Below are 20,018 nucleotides of genomic sequence, written 5' to 3'. Positions count from 1 at the left end.
AAAGTAATGGAGAAGGAGGTGATAGCCTTATGCCTTCTGTGCTCTCTGCTCTGATCACACGAGAGTAGGGCCACATTCAATGCTCATTGGTACTGCTGGCAAAAGTCTCTGGCTTGAGTGCATTGGGCTTACATGCAGCTGTAAAGGAATGTATATGTGCCCAACGCATCTCAAAGAACAAGGGTTACTGTACAGGTAAGTAAGCACTTTTTCACGTCACTGGCATTTGAATAGTGACAGCACTCAGGATTTCAATGGGGGCCATGACTGGGAGAAGTGTACTCTTGACAATTACTTTTGCCTTGAAGCTAGTGTTAATGTTGGGAGTCAGAAACCATAGACTACCCAGATTAGTGTCCAGGCCTATAATTTATTTAGCCTGTTTGGAATCGTTATATGTTTCTAATGACCTAGAAAAGTTGGAATTTATTCATTATTCCCCCTAAGCTTCTGAATTCTTATAAAACAATACCTCCTCCCACCCCACTGTCCTGCTGGTAATAGCTTATCTAAAGCGATCATCAGGTTGGGCCATTGTGCTGGAAATGGCCCAACCTGATGATCACTTTAGATAAGCTATTACCAGCAGGACAGTGGGGTGGGAGGAGGTATTGTTTCATATTCTCTGTGTGTATATAAAGTCTGCTGCAGTTTCCATGGTATGCATCCGATGAAGTGAGCTGTAGCTCACGAAAGCTCATGCTCAAATAAATTGGTCAGTCTCTAAGGTGCCACAAGTACTCCTTTTCTTTTTGCTAATACAGACTAACACGGCTGTTACTCTGAAACCTGAATTCTTATAGAAACCCAGATAATCTCATACATACACACATAATTATTTTCCTCTGCTTTATGCTCACTTCCATTGTGGCTTTGTATTATGGTGATCAAATCACTGAGGACTGCAGGGGAGAACTTTATTGGGATTATCAATACCATAACTTAATCGGCTGGAGGGGTGCTGTTTCCGTAATATGCCCTACTCAGGGAGCGAATATGTTGAACCCAGAATGCTGATAAAAATGTACAAAACACCACCAGCGTGGCATATCTTGGTGCATTTACCTTGTAGGAGGCTAAACTGCAATTTATTATCATTTAAAGCAAGTTAGAGGAAGATGTTGTAATAAAAAGTAAGAATTGCAAAACTGCATTAAAAGTGTTGTTTAGTTTATAGCGTTGTGAGCATTTAAATTCACGTTGGAATTACTCATGTTTGTATATCATACATTTGTATAGTTCATATAAAAGAAATTATTTTGTGGCGTTGATTGAAGAAATCTAACACGGCAATTGCCTGCGGGCACCAGAAGTACTGTGAAATAAAACAATTTGTTGTTTAAACTGGAGAGATACTGGTTGTGACTAGTGGTTATTGGGTTCAAATTGGCATTATCGAAGGAAATACGGTCCCAATGCAACTGCAGTTAGTCAGTGAAAGATGGTTCAGGGCCTTCCAGAGCAAAATGTTAAAATGAGCCGAAGTCATCCCTGTAATAGCTTCATTGCATTCGATGGAGTTGCACCAAGGATGAATTTGGCCTAATACGTGTAACTGAGAAAAGAACTATTGGTTATTTAACATCCAATAATCTATCTGGATATATCTGCTGGGAAGCCAGGCTCCCCTGGCAAAGAACAGAAGGACAGACAGACTTGATGAGAGCCATCTCTTTCCATCCTTATGATTCTGCATATTGGTGGCGATGTTATTGTTTATGACTTCAGCAGGAAGATAAGCTATCACAGTGTGATATTATTACACTGGAGAACAGGCATTGGACCTGGCCCGCTCCCACACACCAGCACTGTTTCTGAGAGTTTTACCTATTTAATAGTTGTTTGCTGTTGGCTGTATGGTGTGATGGTTGCCAGTTCTTCCTGTGACTCTCACAGAGACTTTTGTTGCTATTGGTTTTTTCCTTGCCATTGTTTTACTGTTACCTCTCAGTTTATTTCACTGAGCCAAACATTGTTTATTACTCACAGTATTAAATTAGTAAATCCTGTTGTCCACAATTAGCAATCCAGGCACCAAGCCTGCAATTTGTAGAGTTAAATTCTGCCCTCAGTTAGCACCTGGCATTGAAGTCAACTGAGAACTGATTTAAAAACAGAAATCCAAATTCAGGAAGAATTTTAGGACTTTCACACAATTATTTGTAGGGTTAAAGAGAGAGAGAGAGAGAGAGAGCGTGAACCTTTCTATTTGAGTTCAAGTTGAATATCTGCTTTGCAACCAATCTCCTTGCTGCTTAATTTAGATGTCGCAAATCTTTAAAGACATGCTGATTCGTCATGGCTCTAGCTTTCATGTTTAACATCATAATTCAGCAAATTATTCAACCCAGGTTCACTAACTTGCAATCAACTCACTTTTAAAAACAAAATGGCAACATTTCTGAAAGTTATTGAATTCCCATCATCTCTGACTGGCATGGTACAGACTAGGAAATGACAAATGTAAAGCTTTTTATTAGCAGGAATAATCGTAGCACAAGTGGAAATAAGCAAGATTTTGCAGAAGACTGAACACTGGGATGGAGCGTGTTTATAGCAGGAAAATGGGAATCCGGCTTCCTGGGTTCCGTTCTTACCTCTGCCACTGGCTCCATGCGAGACCTTTGACAAGTTACTTAATCACTCTGTGCCTCAGTTTGCCTGGTAATACCTGTCTCACAGGATAATATTAAGTGTTTTGAGATCCTCGAAGGCAAGATTGCTGTAGAAGCACACAGTATTTTTAGTTCTGTTTTTCCCACTATCCTGCCGAAGAGCTAGAGAATGTGGGTTTGCTCCCTAGACTTTTTAATAGTTCCATTTTTAGGGTGAAGATCAGGATATTATTTATATTTTCATTGTTCTCTTATTATTAATTTACTATTATTATTGATGTTTATTTTTAGTTTAGGGCTGGCAATGTGTTCAGCACAGTACTGTGCACAAGAACGTCTTTAGGTCCATCTCAGTCATAGCAAACACACAGTATTGTTTCCAAGTAAAGGCTTCTAAAGCTATAACACTGCTTTTCCAACCACAGTTGTTTTTCTTTACAGAAAAAGTAGAATACTTGTATTTCATACAGAGCAGTTTAGAAAATTCTGTTCTGTTTGTGAATTGTCTGCAGTGTAATTAGATTCAACAGTTGGTAGATCAAGGGGGGGAAATTCAGTAATCATCTTCCTTGATATACATGATCAGCGCATACTGTGCAATGGGATATTATGGTTTTCTGAGGGGGACAAGGTAGGATTTACAGATTGTAAGAAAAATCACATTGGACATCATCTTTCATGCATCTCAAAGTTCTGAGGGTTCTATTTGCCTTCAAACGCATTCTTGTAATCATTTCATAATGTGTGCGCTGTTGGTTTAACATATTAACAAAAAACGTAGACTCGTTGGCTGAACCTAATGCTTAGAGCTGTTAATCTGCTTATCAGGATCTTCTGCTTTGCAAAGCTGTTTTTCTAAAATGCTACAAAAAAGTTGAAATGATAAATCCTATGAATAGTTCCTGAATTCCCTCATCCTACTTTCATGTGGTTCTATCCTTCATATGGGATTGCTTCAAACCTATCATATCTCGGAGAGTCTATATAAACTGCCATGCACTAAATTAAAGTTTTAATTTAAATATTTAGGGCCCATATACCCCATTTAATTTATGATTGGCGCTCTTGTGCCCAGTCCTGCAGAACTTTTGTATACAAAATCTCCACTGACAACAGTTGGGAGTTATGCATGCAGAACAACTGGGACTGTTGTCAGCTGGAAGGAGTGCAAGATCAGACATTGATAATGGGAATTGTGTGCAAGGACAGAGAACAGTGTATTTAGGTTTGGCAGTATATTTATTTAGGTTTAATAAGGTGCAGTTCAATAAAATACCAGTTACTAATGACACATATTTATTGATATTTCCTAACTGAACATTTGATACAGTTCTTTTCTGTGAGACAATTTTGGATATTCACTAAATACATTTTTAACGATCAACTAGTATTCAACATACAGTAACTGTTAAAAGAACCTCATAAAATATCTTTTATCTACATAGTATATCTATTGCACACTAATTAATTTTCATAAATATATTGGGCCTGATTCTCATTTGCTTACTTTGGTTTAATCAGGAGTAACCCCATTGACATGAGAAGAATAGGTCCCATCTGGAGGAGTATTTCTGTTAGTTTTGTTATATCCACATTGTTTATCTATTTGGGAATCTTGACTTAAAGGGTTCCTGATTTTATGAACATTTCTAACCTGGATGCAAAAGCAAAATACTGTTTAAGGGCCCAGTCCAACTTCCATGTAAAGCAAATTTTAAATAGTTTCAAAAGTTTTCCAAGTTACTAACAAAGTATTTATATAGGCTTAAAATTTTATTTAATTTTGAAGACAAAACTTTTGCAAATAATTTCTTCCTATATTTAATAGCTACAGTCTAAATTCTAGATTCTAGGTCCGACACTGGTTTCATTTAAACCAGTGTAAATATAGTGTAACTCCATTGGCTTTAATGAAAAAAATCTAGTTTTACTTAGGTATAACTGAGAGCAGAATCTGGCCGTCTGTGTTTGCCTAACAGAAACTGGAAGACAACATGGAACAGCCACCTGCTCTCTTTTTTCAGGCATTTGTGAAACTAGCACTCCAGCAGGGAAAACATGGAACTCTATACGCAACTGAGATATTGACATCAACTTCTGCACAAAATTCTCATTCACCCCAGTGGGATTTCCATGCTTAGCATAATGGCAGGATGGGGCCCTTGTAAGTTAAGTGAAGGTGAAATTAAATTTCGAATATTCTGTCTTATAATGTAAATATATTTTGAATTTTTTAGTCTATAGATATGTTGGTGACCATTTAAAGAATCAGGATTTGCTAAAAGATGTAACAGAGGTTAGATTCCCCTGGCCCCGTACCCCTCATATTTTGAACAGGAACTATCTGTGATATCTCAGATATTGCTGTGTGGTAACTCTTGGTAACTGTAATTTTTGGACGGCAGCCACTGTTACTGTAGAGATAATGACTTGGGACAAGAAACAGCTTTATTTCAAAAACAACAATGAAAATTTTGCAGTTCACTTTTTAAGTGTTTTTTTAATTATACAAACTAAATAACAACAATGCTGGAGCTTATTTGCTTTATTAAGCTGGTTGCTGGAAATATAATTCAAAGGAAAACTTAGCCCTTTAGAAGCTCACTAACTTGTCACTGAACAAAGAGAGGGGCTTGGGGTCTTGTTTTGCAAAATCCCACTTATAGTCAGCAGTTCAGAGTGCATTAAATACAATCTAGTTCATATGGTGTCATGACGCTGTACCAGCAGATTGGTAGAAAAAATGATGAAAATCTCTATTAGCTTTTGAAATGTTATACCACTTTGCTTTTCCTTTTTTATTAAATCTCTAACTTAAAAAAATCCTATCTGAAATCTTTATGTAGTCACCTCTAAAGCAGTAGTTTATATTATTGGGCCATAGAAAGAGAGCTATACAGAGTTAATATGCATGGATGGAGCAGACATATGCATACTGTAGGTATATAGATGGACTCTCATTTTGTGGGGCTTTTTTGTGCTAATTTTCTATAATTTTTTTTTTCATTTTGAGAAGCTTGGATCTTGAATCCAGTTTGCAGAAGCCTGAAAACTGACTGATTATTTAGTCCGGGAAACTCCTTTTCCAGAAACATGACAATCATAGGTTAAAGGATTCCAGCTCTGCTGAATATTCCCTATAGAGACATATTTTGATCTCTCACATGGTAGCTTGCAGAAGTTTTGATTTTCCAAAAACAAATGCCAGGTTATCAAAGTGGGAAAAAATAGGCCACACTGGGAATCCCCAGTACTGATCAGAGACACTAAGGATATCACTGCAGATAACCACAGAAAGCACGGATGGGATGATACGTGCGTTTTTTCACTCAAGTTTCTCTTGATTAACTTAACAAAGTTAATTTAATCATTTCAGCTTTTGCCTTTCTTTAACCCCATGCTGTTCATACTGTTTTCTTTGTAGTCACTGAACAAGAGACTAAAGTGCCCAAGAAAACCATCATCATGTAAGTGCTTTTTTTTTTTTAAACAGTCATGTTTTGACTTGCTGCCTATGCATGATCCAATAACAAGCCTGTGTTTGTTGGCCATGCAAGTGTGTTCATTCCCATCCCATCCGATTTCTTGGTATTTTGTGTTATGAAATGTAACAACCTGAAAAATGTAGCCATCCCTCTCAAAAAGCAGGAACACTAGAGTTTAGACTCAGTCTGGGCCAAATTCTTCGTTCAGATATATGAGCACAGATCCCACTGATGTCAATGGAAATTGCACTTGAGTTTGAGACGGTAGAATCTGGCTCAATAACACGACACATGACATTGTTAGAAGCAAGTTCATGGCTTGGACATGAAGCAGATACTGATAATTGACTTCCTTGTACCTTTGTTAAATTATGATGAGTGTGTATGAAACAACAACTGAAATATACATAGAAACAAAAGCTGAATACCATCTTTTACTCGTTTTATTATTGTATATTCTTATAATCTTCTATTCATTTATATAGCACATTGGGTCCCAATGGCACCATGTAGGTGTGTAAGACAACAGGTCCGGGCACCTAAGAGTTTTCAAACTAAATAGCCAATTGGCAGACAAGGGTAAAGTGGGGAAGAGGTGCTGCCTTTTGCTGTTTTCCTTTGACCTCAGTGGAAGCTAGATTGGGCTCTTTGGGCAGTTGTGAAAAAGTTTTACTTCTGCAAAGAGCAGAACCCCTGGTGTTACTGTCCATACCAAATTGTTGTGTGCTGTGTGTAAAATACAAGTGGGTTAGCTAAAGATTATGCAAGACACAGTTTTAGAGAACAGATTCAGAAGTAGCCCAGGAAAATGAGTCCTTGTTGCTCTTCCAGGGGTTGCTCGGGGTCAGGCCATGCAACAGTTTAAAGTTTAAAGCTTTTACCTTTATGAGCCTCTGCTGCAATAAATCAGTAGACAGAAGGACAAAGCATTTTGTTTTGGATTTCTTCTCAGTCATCTGGTGATGTCAGCAATCTTGTTCTAGTTCTTTCTTTTTAAAATTGTCTTCTAATTCTCTCCAGCAGTCATACACTTTGTTAAATATCATTCAGCAAACACAAAGTGCCATTCAGTAAACTGATTACTAAGGTCCTCATAAGTAAATTCTACAGAGAGTACTGATTTAAACCTCTGAGGGCTTGACCCAACTATTACTAAAGTCTTCAATGGGAGATGAGTCACGCCCTAAGTATGTATCTATGAGGATAGCAATGTTCAAACTTTACCAACACGGAGCAAGTTAATGCATAAATTTGAGATGGAACAGAACCAAAATCCAGGCTGTGCAAACCCCCAAACCTTGAGCGTACTCATATGTGGGTCTTAACTTTGCAGCTCAGGCTCAAACCCATATCTAATGCAAGTATATAAAGGTTAATTCTCAACTCGGTTGCCAGAGATTTTCACACGTACCTTTGATTGGCATTGATGAGAGTTATGCACATACAATGTAGACCTTAAAGACTCTCCAACAGTGAAGGCTGGTGACCCCTGGCTGGAAGCAAGCAATCCCAACATGAGAAATAGCTTTAGGCATGGTGAGAAGGTAGTGGCGCTGAGGCTAGCGGGAGAGACTCTCAGTGGGAAAGTGTGCTGTTGGGTGAGATCATTTCAATGTGAGAGGTGTAAGTACGGGGATAGGCACATTCTCAATGGAAGAGGCTAATGCTGCAATGAAATATATACTCAGTAAGAGAGGGTGATACTGGCATGGGCACATTCTCATGGAAGGAGGTGCTGGAATCACATCATGATAGGGTGATGCTAGAAGAGAGAAGTAGATCAGATCTCTGAATCTTTAAGTCCCTGTCCTGGCCAAACAAGAGCAGAAGAAGTTCTCTTAGTGGAGAGTCCTTGATCCTTTCCCATCTCCCTGTGCAGAACAGCCTATGAGAAGGGTGGAGGAGATAGGAGGATTTCCTGTGCAAGGAATGTTCTGTGGATGGCAGGCCCATCTTGCTGGGGCTATAGACTGAGGCATGGAACTGCCATGTGGAGCTGGGGAGTGAGGCTGGAAATATGAATTCATATTCATTCCTTCCTGGGTCCAGTCCTCTTTATTGATCTTTCGGTTGCTTCCGTTTTGGCCTCTGGCTCTGCACTTGATGCTAGAGGCTGTAGCTCAGTGAAAAACAAACTTGGCTTTGCCTCTTCTGTTTCCCCTGGAGCAGCCACCTCTAAATTTGGGGATGAGACTCTTTAAACGCAGGCTGTTGTGCTATTTGAAATGTACATTTTTACACGTGACTTTCATTATGGCTTTTTCAATGTTATGTCTACAGGAAAAAGTCAAGGGAAAAGGACTTATTTGTCTGAGAAGTCTGGGGAAGCAGACATTTATCCCAATCTGTACTGCAGCATGTTTAAGGTCAAATTCTGCCCTGGGATAGGTGCATCCCATTGACATCAGTGTGTATGTATCCAAGTGCAGATAATGTAGACCTCAATGTGCAGAAGTCCCTGTTGTTCTGGGCACCTCACCGTACCCACAGCAAAGCCAGTAGAATTATTCTGAGAAATAGTGAACATGCATTATGGGCCTGATCCTGTACTTCTTAGGTAAAACTCACACTGAGGGTAGGATCCGGTTCCGTGCAGTATGCTAGCCCATCATCATTTTTACTGTAAAAATAAAGAGAAAAATAAATGCACACACACGTGTACACACACACACTTATAGCAAGAGGGAATACTAATGTCTTGGCATGAATAGCTTCTTCAGGAAATATTTCAGCTGTCTTTCCTTTCTTGGTTTTCCCCATGTGCTTAACGATCTTCTAACACTGCTTTTATGTGTGTGTGAAAATGCAGGTCTGTAGTCCACGCTGTTGATTGATAGGTAAACAAACCCTTTCTTTGTGACCATTCATTTTAACCTACAAAAAGAGAGAATATGTTTATAAATAAGAGGTGAATTCCTGACCCGTTGAAGTCAATGGGATTTTTGTCATTGATTTCACTGGCTCCAGGATTTCACCCAAGGAGACTGGATCAGGGAGAATGGGTTGAGCTCCTGACTGTCTTTGGGATCTTTGGATGAAACTGCTATATGACTGCAAAGTAACACTGTTCCTGTTCTAAGAAAATCATTGATAATAGTCAGTGAAGCAGCATGCAATATAGCAGGCATCTAAAAGAGAGCTCCTTAGCTGGACATACCCAACATGCTTCTGTGCATTCCAAGTGTTAATGGATTTGGAAACCATTTGGATGGGACAGTGCAGAGCTCTCTTGACAGAAAACCTGATTCTGAAAGTGAGTTGAGTATGTGTGTGTCCCTCTGAAACTTAAATGCTCACAAAATTGAGTGCTCACAAAACTAACCCCACCTGGGTGGCTTTGTCCACAATGGGCATGTGCTGAGGGAGTGTGGATCCCAGAACGATTTTTGGCTTCACGCAAACTCCATTTCAACCATTTTTGTCATCAGAGAGGAAACGATAACAACTGTGGTGAAGACCCCAAGGCAAAAGCGAAAGATGTCTCCCGCCCGTCCTCCTTCAGGTTACTCTCTCTCCCGCTCTCCAAGATCAGAGCTGCTGACCCCAGAGCCAGTTTATGTGACAAAGGTCAGGCAGCCTGTACACAGGCATGAGCCGGAGGCCACACGGAAGACTGTCATCCCTACGTTCTTTGTGACAGAGCCAGAGGACAGACAAGGAGCGGCAGCTAGACCTGTTGTCGTAGAAACCAAGGCGGAAGAACAAAAACCCAAATGGGTCGAAGTGGAGGAAATCATTGAATTCAAGGTGAAAAAATCACCCAAGCCTGCGAAGAAAAGAGGCGCTTCCCCAGCAAAACCAGAAAAAGATGACTCAGGAGTATTGACATTCACTATGCCTGACCCAAGACCTAGGCGTTCCTCTGAAGATGACCCAAACACAAACAACTCCAACAATAAATTAGTGGAGCAGGCCAAGTCTTCCCTGCCTAGAGACAATCTTTCAGATGTCGACATCCCAACCCTTGCATATGGAGCTGACCAGGAAGGAGCTCCAGTCAACAGTGAAGAAGACATAAGTTCTCAGTGTGGGTCTGAACAGTTAGGAAGTAGTTCATTCATTGACTGTGGGACTGACGGAAAGAGCTGCATGCAGGAAGCAAGCAATGACGATGTTTCAGAAGCTACTTCCCCACTGCTTGCCTGTGTGGGTGAACCCTTTGTCTTTAGCTTGGAGACAGCTGATACAGGCAAGCCTGAACTTCCACCTTCACCGATGAGCCGAGGGGTTAAAGAAGAAGCTGATGAGTTAGATACATCTTGGACTGCTGAAGGGGGAGTACCTGATACAGTACAAGATGAGGATCTTCCAGAGGAAGATACTGTTATAACTGATGAGCCAGAGGAGCTAGAGACAGATGACATTGGCAACCGAGACCCCAAAATCCTGACCCACAATGGAAAAGTGCTAACTCTGGAAGACCTTGAAGATTACTTTCCTGAAGAAGGTGAGACCTATGGATGTGATGATCAAAACTACACAGAAGACAAACCCTGTGAGATCTCTGTGCTCCAGACAGAAATTAATGAACCGACGGTGGGGAAGCCTGTGTTGCTAAATCTCGGGAGACCTGTTGTTCCTAAACCAAGGCAAAGCTTTTTCAGCAAGTTCAAGGAGCACCGTCCTGAAGGAATGTTCATGTCGGCATCCAGAGTAACAGGAGTGCAGTCCGTGGGTCCGTCTAACATTTCTTTCCATGTGAGTGAGACATGCACCACAGCAGCCGCTCCTGGTGTGCGTGCAGCGGCACCAGCAGCCTCACCTGGACCTTCCTTCCAAGTGAAACCGTCTTTCTGTACCGGAGTCCAGCTCTCAGCGGACAACGGACAGTCCAGCTTTAAAACTGAAGTTTCCACAAGAACCCTCAGCTATGGAACTATCGGCGAGCCTGTTATGTTGCACATCAGCACGGAAGACCCCTCCCAGAGCTGAGCAGATACAAGCAGCATTCTTAAAATCAAATAAAAAAATACATAAACAAACAAAAACATTCTAGGGTGGGTGAATTTGGTGGTGAGAATTATAGGGAAACACCTAACAGAAAAATACCTTAAGGAAAACATATAGACCGTGATATGTAGAGCTTTTCCAGTCTTAAAGGGAACACTTCTGTCAGTTCAGTTTATAATTGATCCTGGTGAAAGCATATCATTCCATAGAGAAAGAGTGAGAGGCAAATAGACTTAGGGTGACCTGCCTCTCTTACTTGTGACAAAAATATAAATAAGCAAACACATTTTTCTTCGAGAGTTTAAAAATTACTTCAGCTCTCAGACTGAGAAGTCACTCAGTGGTGAGACATTTAAGGTATCTCAGCTTGGCAATACCTTCCAGTCATCGAGAGAAGGGAGGGTAGTTTCATGTAAGCATATCTTCTGTCACTGTACATGCCAGACAGCCAGCAAAATAGTTTGCGCTGCTTTACTTTTACTAAATGCTGATGGGACAAATTAGCTCTACCAAAAATGTGTTCATAAACCTTTCAGATTGTGTACTCTGTTTAAATTATTATTATATTTTTCCAGAGAGTGAAACCTACAGAAGGTACTACACTTATTAGGCAACACTGCTGACTTAAGAGACTGCTGAAACATTTTGGGTGAAATTCTGACCCTACCAAAGTCAATGGCAAAACTCCCATTGACTTCAACAGAGCCCAGTCTGGGTACAACTACGTTCCACCTTTATTAAAAAGGCCATCATTGTTAATCAACTACTTCTTGTTAATCCTTTAAGACGTATGGGTTTCTATGGTTCTGCATTCTTTATTCAAGTTCAGTAACGCTATAAATCATCCTAAATTATGATAGAGGTTTGCTTTATCTACACTTAAAAGAGTATTGATTAAAGGAATGGACAGGCTAATACAATATCTACAATCCAGATTAAAAATATGTGTAGAACCACAAATAAATTATTTCATAAATGAATAATTACTATGTGAGTAGAATGGTTAATTAGGTCTCCTGTACATGTTAATGGTTAAGCTTCACCACCAGTGCGTTAGTGGTTAAAGTTTCCTAATCTCCTAATGAAAATTTACCCATGAACCATATTAAAATTGCAGGAGTACTAATACAATTAAAACCTTCTTCCAGAAATAACTTGTTTATGGGGTTTTAGTGTACTATGCCATTTGAATACACTCCCAGTGCAAGATGTACCATTATACTGTAGCCACTTTGGTTTAGCTGTGTTGTAGAGGTCACCCTTTATCATAGACAGTTGTGTTTCTCTAGAGCTTTGACAGAGAGATCTCAAATGCATGATGATGGCTAATCCAGTAAGGGTATAATTCTGCAAGGTGCTGAGTGCCTCTGAGAGGTGGTGAGCACCCTCAGCTCTCACTAGCTTCAGTGAAAATTGATGTTGCATAGCACTTTCAGAAGGTGCTCAGTCCCTTGATGAGACTGAGTCCTTACAGCTAGGTTCTTGTCCCACTTGATGTTAGTTAAAGTTTGCCATTGTTCTCAATGGATATGTCTACACTGCAATTAGAAACCCACCCCTGGCTTGTGCCAGCTGACTCAGGGTTCAGGCTAAGCCTCTGTTTAACTGCAGTGTAGACGTTCGGGCTTGCCCGACCTCTGGGACCCTCTCACCTCACAGACTTGTAGAACCTGGTCTCCAGCCAGAGCCTGAATATCTACACTGCAGTTAAACAGCACTTTAGCCTGAGCCCCACAAACCTGAGTCAGCTGTCACGGGCCAGCCACTAATTTCTAAATGCAGTGTAGACATACCAATAGGACCAGGAATTGGCCCTGGGTGTCTGACATTGTCTATGTGACAGAAGATATGAGAAAAAGAAACAAAACCTTATGTAAGTTGAGTCGTACGGTAATGTTGCTAAAAAAACACAATAACTTTTATCTGGATGAAATACAGATCAGGATGTTACAAGAATGCTAAGAGACAGTTTGCTTGCTAATCATCTTAAAGAGGATTAAGTGAGTTTTCTCTTAGAATATCACATGCCAGTGTTTTCAGTCTTGATGTTACCTAACTAGATAATGTATGAAACTTGATCCAGTGTTCTGCAGGGCACTGCCTTAGAAAAGGTACAGCTAACTTTAAAAAGGTGCCTTCACAAAAATTACAATTCTTGTTTCAAGAGCTGAACCTGGAACATGTGATGGCTAAAATTAATTCAGTAATTTAACGTTCTTTTTCATTTCAGTATCTAAAGGATATATTTTGTATACAGACATGCACTACATTTTTGAAGTTTTAAAATTTCTCAGTGACTACAGGTGGTGAAAGAAATAAAACCTCTTTTATGGTACTATCATTTTTTCAATAACACCTCATTGGTTTATACTGTATCTTTTATATTTAAGCTATACAATGGCTATATATTAGTTCTTCACTTATGAGAAATATTACACTACTGTAGATTGGAGAGTAACAGACATACAAGGGGAGGAAATATTTTTGAACTGAAAATATTTCTGTTTTATTGGGCCATATTCTGATCTCAGTTACTCTGATGTAAATCCAGAATACCTCCACTGAAGTCAAATTTACACAGATGCAACTGTGAAAAGAATTTAGCCCATAGCCATCGTTAAGCAGAAATAAAATAGAGATCTAGGTCTGTCAAGATATACAACGGAATGTGGAGTTATTAATTTTCTCTTGACCTGGTTTTTGCTTAGTAATGACTTTGTTAATGAAGTAGAGTTGCATTTCAAATGCTTGTAGCAAAGAAATACTTATATTTCTGGTGATCAACCAAAAGTAAATAACATCTGTTTACATTTTCTTTGGAAATTTAAACAAAAAATATAAGTGAAAAAGGAATTAAAAATCCTATCACGGTACTCTATTTTAAAAAAATGAAAAAATTATTAAAAGTCCTTTTCGTTTATTTTCAAAGTATTTTCCTAGAGGTTAAAAAGTATGCTTGTAAGTGATTTAAAATTTGTAGATAACTAAGGATATGCGTGGGGGTTTATTTCCTGTAGATGAAGACATAACACTGTATTAAAATTAACACACAGAATGTTTTACTGTAATTCCCCCAGGCAAAAGGGTGTGAAAAAGGTTGAAACTTCAGTTTGTTTGAGAGACAAAAAACTAAAATAAATCTAAGTCAAGATGTTATAGGATGCTCAAGTTCATATCAATAAATGTCTTGCATCAGCTATCATTGATCTCACTTGCTTATGTGTTTTTGTTTCTTCATGGTAACTGGCTCTCTCTTGAAGTCAATGAGAGCCCATGAACATAAGTCGGAGTTAGTTGGGACCCTAACTGCACTCAAGTATTTCAGGGCTACTGCACTTGAGTTGGAAAAGTGCTGAAGTATTGTGAGAGAGCCTGTTTTGTGAAGTGAAGAATTTTTGGGAACTTTGTGTCAGCATCTCAGGGGCTTCTCTGAGTTGAATTTGAACTTCAACATGTTTGAGCTACTGCCATTCCTTATCAGGTTAAATGTACAGGGCACTGAAAGGGACACATCAGGTTTAAGGTTTACAATCAATAGTTCAGGATTTTACAACCGGGAAATAGAAGGTGCATTAAGAGTTTGTCTTCACTGCATTGTTAGCTCTGGTTATGTGCACGAGAGTGAACTCTCTTGGGTCAGCCTCGCTCAAGTGAGAGCAGTCACACTGCAGAACACTCACGCTGCACAGTGTTTGTATTAGCAACACAGAGTGATGAGTTCCCACTGCATTACTAGTCAGCAGCTCTCATGTTTCAACCAATATCTTAGGCCAGTTAGCTTAAGTGTAAAGCACCATTTACAGGAGCTAGACACTTTTGGGTGCGCATTGAAGTTGCGTTAGCGACAACACTCAAGCTATCCCTTGAGCTAACACAGCAGTGAAGTAATAAGATTTAAGCTTGTCCTGCTGAAGAATTGGGTATATTTTGTCTACAGTGTCCATTGTTTATGTCTGATCATGTTTAATTATCCTTGTGAAATTAATCCTACTTAAATCGGAGTAAATTTTCTCCTAAAGGGACAGTGTTCACCACTAAGTATATTCCACTCATTTCATAACAGTTCACTTTCAGGTGGGTGCTGAAACCAACATTACACTAATTGGTGGGTAGTCTCAGAAATGGTGCTTCTAGATCAGTGTTAATGCACACAGGTGGGGTGGTATGGTATGCAATTGAGGGAAGCTTGACTGTCCTGTGGATAAACAGAGGGCTTCAGTCTCCAGGTCTTCAGGTCTAGCACCTTTCATAACCGCTATACTCACATGAAGAAAATTAAAAAGAAATTAAGAGGCGACACCATCAAAGAGGGCTGAGCCAAGATGGGACCTGCCTTTTTTCTCCCTGAGGTTTGTGTGTAAAGTTCATGTGCCCTAATGATTTTCTGTAAGAGGGGAAGGGAGCAGAATCAGAACAAAAGCTGCAGTGTTTCTTCTTCTGTGAATATGAAATAAAACACATCCGCACTCCTGAGCAATACTAAAAACAATTGAATTCATGGGTTGGGGGAAATAAAACCATTTTTGAGCCTGGAATTCCCCGTGAATGAAGCAAGGAGAAATTCACAGGAAAAGATAGACTGAAGAAAATGACATTTTCCAGCGGGGACTCTGTATGGAGGTGGACACTCGGTACAGTCCATTAGCGGTAAAGAGCTGTTGATATTGGTGATATGACCATCTTGCTCTTAACACAGTTAATTTTTTCTCCATTCCACAGGAGTCATATTTATTGGTAAAAATATTTGCTGGTCTGATAAAACTAGTAATCGTATTTCCTACTTCATGCATGAGCACACTCTCTCTCTTTCTCTCACTCTGACCTGAAAGCAGTCCTTACACATTGACTCCAGTGGGCTAGTCGGATTGGCCCTTCTGTCATTTATAGATCATTCTCTGTAGGGTCTACATTGTGTAGTGACCAATCAGGATTGGTGCCTGGCCTGCCTGTAAATTACTCTTTTTCACAGGAGCACCAGTTTCATAGGAATAGAATTTTTTAAAAGGTGGGAAGTATATTTAGAATAACGAAGTGATGAGCAACTGAAAATGAATGGCTCTAATAAAAAGAAAAGGAGTACTTGTGGCACCTTAGAGACTAACAAATTTATTTGAGCATAAGCTTTCGTGAGCTACAGCTGAGCTGCAGCTCACGAAAGCTTATGCTCAAATAAATTTGTTAGTCTCTAAGGTGCCATAGGTACTCCTTTTCTTTTTGCAAATACAGACTAACACGGCTGTTACTCTGAAACCTGGCTTTAATAAAGACTATTAGGCAACCATAGCGTGGAGTAAATTATCATTTGGTTTGCATTGTTCATTTTACACTTGAGACATGCTAGTGTGCCTTACAAAATGGGGGTCAAATTGCAGACACAGTGTCTAGCCTTCTCCTGGGTTCGTTGACCGACCTCTGGCAGATACCTGGGGAGTGGAGGAGCCTGTCCCTTCTTTTACGCCTTGGAAACATTTGTACAGCATGTCATACCCATACAATCTCATAGATTTAAACTGAGTTAGATACTGATTGTGCTGTGACTGTGAAAGGAAACTCTACTATGTACTTAGCTGTTGCTCAGAAACTGAGCCTTGGGCTTGAGAGCCAGTTTAAATGAGTGAGAAAGATCTTGGCTATTTTCGGAGATTTTTACCTTCTGCCTATCTTTCTAGCCTGTGAGCTCCTTGAGCCAGGCGCCAGGTCTTCCTCCATACTCTGCTGCCATTCAGCAAATAATCTAGTAGACCAGCCACCAGCAACAGAGGGACTTGGGTTCTACATTTCTTCTGAAGGACTGCTCCCCCACAGAGCCTCCCTTAAGTCCTGTGCTGCCCCTCGGTACTGCCCATCCCCTGCAGTGTGTTGCACAGGCATGTTGCTTTAGAAACATATCTAATAAAAATAAATTAAAAATAACTCTCAGATGTCCCTTAGTGCAAAGCCCACTGCTCCTCTCAGGTTTCCCTGAGGCAAATGGTAACATAAAATATGATATCACAAGCTAAGAAATAATCAAAATATTGTATTGGGGACAGTTCCACGTGCTCCCCCAGCCATGCCCCTCTTAGTGTGATGGAGTAATGACATTGACACATACCCTTACCTCTCTCCTTCCTCTCCTCTCTCAACGCACAAGTCATCCTGTAACCTATTCACTCCTTCTTTCTCTCCATGCAAGAAACCAGTTGTATAGCTTTCATTTAAAATAATAACTTGAGTTTTGTTGCATAAAACACCGTGTTAGCACAGGAGTCAAACCAGGGTTCCTTCTATTGATCTGATGAACTTAGCACTGTGTGGTTTTCCTCTCACTCATCCTCCCTAGCTTGAGTCACCAGTTTGGTCACCTCCACCACTATGTATCACTTAAATTCCGTCGCATCTGGTGAGAAGATGTGAGTGTACATAGTGTGTTAAGCCATTTGCAGCACGATGAGCAGAGTCTACTGGACATTCATTGTGAAGTCTAGCTAGACTCCATCTTCCTGGAAATAAACATTTGCACATTCTCTACTGGAGAAGGTGGCGGGGGGGGAGACTTGAATGCAAATGTTTGCTCCGAATCACATTGTGGGTCGATCAGTACTGAACTTTTTTGTTTTATTCTGAAGAGAGAAAAGCTATTCTTCTTGTCTGTAGGAGAGGTCTCACCACAGTCAGAGCTGGAGAATTCTGTCCGGGCCTCGCTTGAACGTGCAGACAAGGAGATAAGGATAGCCCTGAAGAAACTCGTGGATTCCACATCAGTGCATGTGACTCTTCCTCCAAGTATGAGAGGAAAGGCTGGTGGCTTTGGCGTTCTTGAGTCCACAGCTTCAGATACAGAAAATAGACATCCTGTGATAGTTCATGAAGTCAGCACGCAAACCCAAAGTGCTGGAGGTCATGGTAGGTTTGGGTTGAGTTTGGGAAATGTCATGTGGATGTTAGACACAAATGTTGCCAAGACCAAAAAATGAAGCTCTTCTCAATTCTATATTTCTTTGTGTTCTAAACAGAGATGGGTCCAAGACACACAATTCAGACACCACAAATTGTGGGGGTATCATGATGTAAATAATACCAGGGCTCCTGATGTAAATGGGGGGCACTGGCAAATTTGGATCTGAAGCTGAGTTTGGACTTTGAATGTCTCCAGAGTTCATGGATGGGGGATGGTTCCATGTCTGGGATTTTAGCGTGGGGTCATCTTGAATTTTAGACCCTGAATATGTTGTTTGTTTATGTTTACTGCATGTCATAAACAACATGGTGATTCAGGCCTTTCTACTTGACATTCCTTGGCTAAGTGCTGCAGACTTTTTAGGCTATAAGGGTATTAAGGATTTATTTGCATTCGATTAACATTGTAGCCTTAATAGAATTTGGGACATTTTTTTTCAGGAGTAAAAATAATGCTCTGTGTAACTAGAGTCAATTTATGTCTTGCAAAGAGAACAAAAGCTTTCATATTTGTGTTACTGTATGTTATTTTTTAAAAATGGGAAATACATTTCACTTCTTAAATCTTGTAAAAAGCCTGGTAAATACTACAGCCCTTTCATTCTTCATCTTTACTAGCTGCCATAATAACTAGAGAACCGTTTTGTCTAGCCCATTGTCATTTTGTGTCAAGTCAAATAATTGTTCTTAATCCAGTATGGTCTTAAAGGGACACTGTCTAGTACCTTTCGGCCCCCAAATCTAGATTTTGTTAAAAAAATATTTTGTTACACAACATAATGAGCATGCAAACAGTTCATGGATTCAAACAAAATAAATTACATGAAAAAGTTTGGGTGCTATTTATTCAAAGTCTTTCCGCTGCAGTGTTGGAAACCCAAAACAGTAGCATTCTGCCAGTGTAGGAGAACCAGAAAATGACTGTAAGCAGAAAGTGAAACAGAATAGTTTAGTTCCTTGACAGTAGCTCAGGGAAGTGGAAAAAAGGAAACCAGCGGCATACAAAGGTGAAAAAGTAAATTTAAGTATTTTTAAAGTTCTTTCATTTTCAATTACTTAGACGTTATTAACATGGGTATGTGTTTTTTAAAAACAGAGGCTTATTATGTTGACATGTGTCCCTTTGATCACCTGCTTTTGAATAAGAACAAGAAGGCAAATATTTCAATAGCACTGTCAGTAAGAAATCATTGAATGAAGATCTTACTCATCGGTGAACTGTGGTCTTTTGTTGGATGCCATTATATAACAGTGCTCTCTAGTAAAGCTGCCCAATTAGCTTACTAGGAAGAGTCACTTCTCTTTCCAATACAAGCCATCACTAATGATCTCCCAACCATCCTACCAAAGAATGACAATGCTTCTCTTCCTCTGCACTTTGCATGCTTACATTGCACAGGAAATGGCATTCTTCACCCTTATAGGTAACCCTGATGGTACGTATCACAAGGTGATTAGTTCTTGCTGGAATAGAACATCAAGCCCATTCTGGAGGAAACAGCTTGGTTAAAGAACCCACTCATCTTTTCATTTCGTAATATTTCTGGAAAAGAGATTCTGGACCTGATTCTGGTCCCACTCATAGCTGTGTAAGTGAGGAGAACGTCCATTGAAGTCAAGGGAGTTATAACAGTGTAAAAGGTGTGATGGCACAACTAGGCCGTCTTGACAGTAGTAGCACGTATTAGGGCCTGATTTTTATCTCCCATGCACTGGTTTTACATTAGTATAACCCTATTGACTTCACTGGAGCTACTTCTGATTTATACCAGTGTGAGTTGACAATCAGTCCAGTAATTGTTGGTGTACCCTAATAATGGAAGCACTGAAATTTATCAACAGAGCCAAAATTTGTCATTTTCATTCAATCTGCAAGCTGGAGAACACTCAGCCAACTATTTTCCTTGAATGTATGTAATTGATCAACTTGTTTGCTTCACACATGCTGGGGTTTTTTTCATTTCTATTTAAATTTTCTTTGTACTTTTCCTATTCATGCCTGGGTGTTTCCTCACAACAAAAATCCTGA

General features: G+C 39.8%; 1 protein-coding gene across 1 annotated transcript in view; it reads left to right on the top strand.

The window, feature by feature from the left end:
• The window catches only part of OBSCN (obscurin, cytoskeletal calmodulin and titin-interacting RhoGEF), a gene marked incomplete at its 5' end in the record, with an annotated part of 294,967 nt that overhangs the window by 224,769 nt on the left and 50,180 nt on the right, over positions 1 to 20,018 (top strand). Inside the window, one exon of the mRNA XM_084618134.1 lies at positions 17,687 to 17,935. Coding sequence (XP_084474260.1) covers positions 17,687 to 17,935 — 249 coding nt within the window. The remainder of the gene's footprint in view (positions 1 to 17,686; positions 17,936 to 20,018) is intronic.

The sequence above is a fragment of the Lepidochelys olivacea genome, assembly GCF_965140295.1.
Source record: "Lepidochelys olivacea isolate rLepOli2 genome assembly, chromosome: 2".
Taxonomy (NCBI): Eukaryota; Metazoa; Chordata; order Testudines; family Cheloniidae; genus Lepidochelys; species Lepidochelys olivacea.
The sequence above is the reverse complement of the archived record's forward strand: the minus strand, read 5'-3'. Positions and strand labels throughout refer to the sequence as shown.